Genomic DNA, 1,161 nt, shown 5'->3' on the forward strand with positions numbered 1-1,161 from the left:
ACATCCTCGCTGCGAACAACCTTGACGACCTGTGGCTGGCTCCAGACGAAAGCAGTGAGGCGCCCATCATTGCCCTATCGTCTTGCAAGCATTAGCTTCGTCAAAGGCGCGCTCTTGGAACTCGGTTACCACCAACCACCTAGGGAGCCACAACTACCAGAGAGGAACGGAGAATCTGTCCATCGCCGACCCTGCGACCGGACTACCGCTCCAGACGGCAACGACTCAGACCGGGCAGACAGGCAACCTGGTTCTCCGTCGCAGCCATGAGGGTCTTCCGAGGATCTCCACGATAACACTTACACCATGGAGGCGACCACGTACACCCTTCGAGGATACGGCTGGCCATTCGTGAACGAGCAACCCATCACCTTCCAGCAGCGGTTGCCCTGGTTTCGCGTCTGCGCGAACTGCAGGGTGGTTGCGGATGATGCTGCGCTGCTTCCCTGCCTTCACACCTTGTGCGGTCGGTGCCTCAAAGGCGCTTGTGATGGCCACAGCTACGAACACAGGCACCGTTTCGGCTGGTGTCCCCTCGACGGTGAAACCTTCATGGAGGAAGACGTCATCGACGTGTACTTCCCTCTGGAGTACCTTATGGCACTGCCGGTGCGTTGTTTCCACGCCGGTCTGGGCTGCCCGTTCAACGGAGTACTTGGAGAACTTCAGCATCACCTGCTGGAATGCATCTTCGGAGTTGGTAGCATCGCTGGCGCCTAGGCCTGGAGTCACCGGTGGATCTAGCCCTGTGCCGCTTACGACGGGCCGCATAGGCCTCTTCCATTGGGTAGCCTGTGACCACGTGCGCTGAACTTCGAAACCGCGGCCTTTGAAGATATGCCTGTACTGCTCGAGTGCGTAATAAATGTTGTTTGTCCTTTCCCTAATTGTTCCATTATTCGCGTGCAATGCGGTGGTCGGCTGGAAACGGCCTGAACAGCTGCAGCACGTTGATTAGGTACATACAAGGTGTTTTTTTTCCTTCTTTTTTTCTCATCGTCGCCTTTCTTCCCCGTGGTTGGATTCCTGGATGGGCATGTGCTTGTCAGTATATAGTAAAACTACATTATATAGTACAACTAGCAATAAGTGGCCTTATATCGAGCCAGTCTGATGATGTACTAAGTAGTCGCAATGAGCGTATAAGTTTTCCGCGTTAAA

At 54.5% G+C, this 1,161-nt stretch overlaps 1 protein-coding gene across 1 annotated transcript; it reads left to right on the forward strand.

Annotated features, from left to right (window-relative positions):
* The first annotated feature begins 306 nt into the window (after positions 1–306).
* On the forward strand, positions 307–720 carry LOC139051898 (TNF receptor-associated factor 6-A-like). The gene has a single exon (XM_070528934.1). It carries the CDS (start codon positions 307–309, stop codon positions 718–720), a length of 414 nt encoding a protein of 137 aa, XP_070385035.1.
* Positions 721–1,161: the final 441 nt, after the last annotated feature.

Source organism: Dermacentor albipictus, unplaced genomic scaffold (assembly GCF_038994185.2).
Source record: "Dermacentor albipictus isolate Rhodes 1998 colony unplaced genomic scaffold, USDA_Dalb.pri_finalv2 scaffold_15, whole genome shotgun sequence".
Classification (NCBI taxonomy): Eukaryota; Metazoa; Arthropoda; class Arachnida; order Ixodida; family Ixodidae; genus Dermacentor; species Dermacentor albipictus.

Excerpts from the sequence above, each read along its gene's own strand:
- LOC139051898 (XM_070528934.1), top strand. The coding sequence starts at position 307 with ATGGAGGCGACCACGTACACCCTTCGAGGATACGGCTGGCCATTCGTG.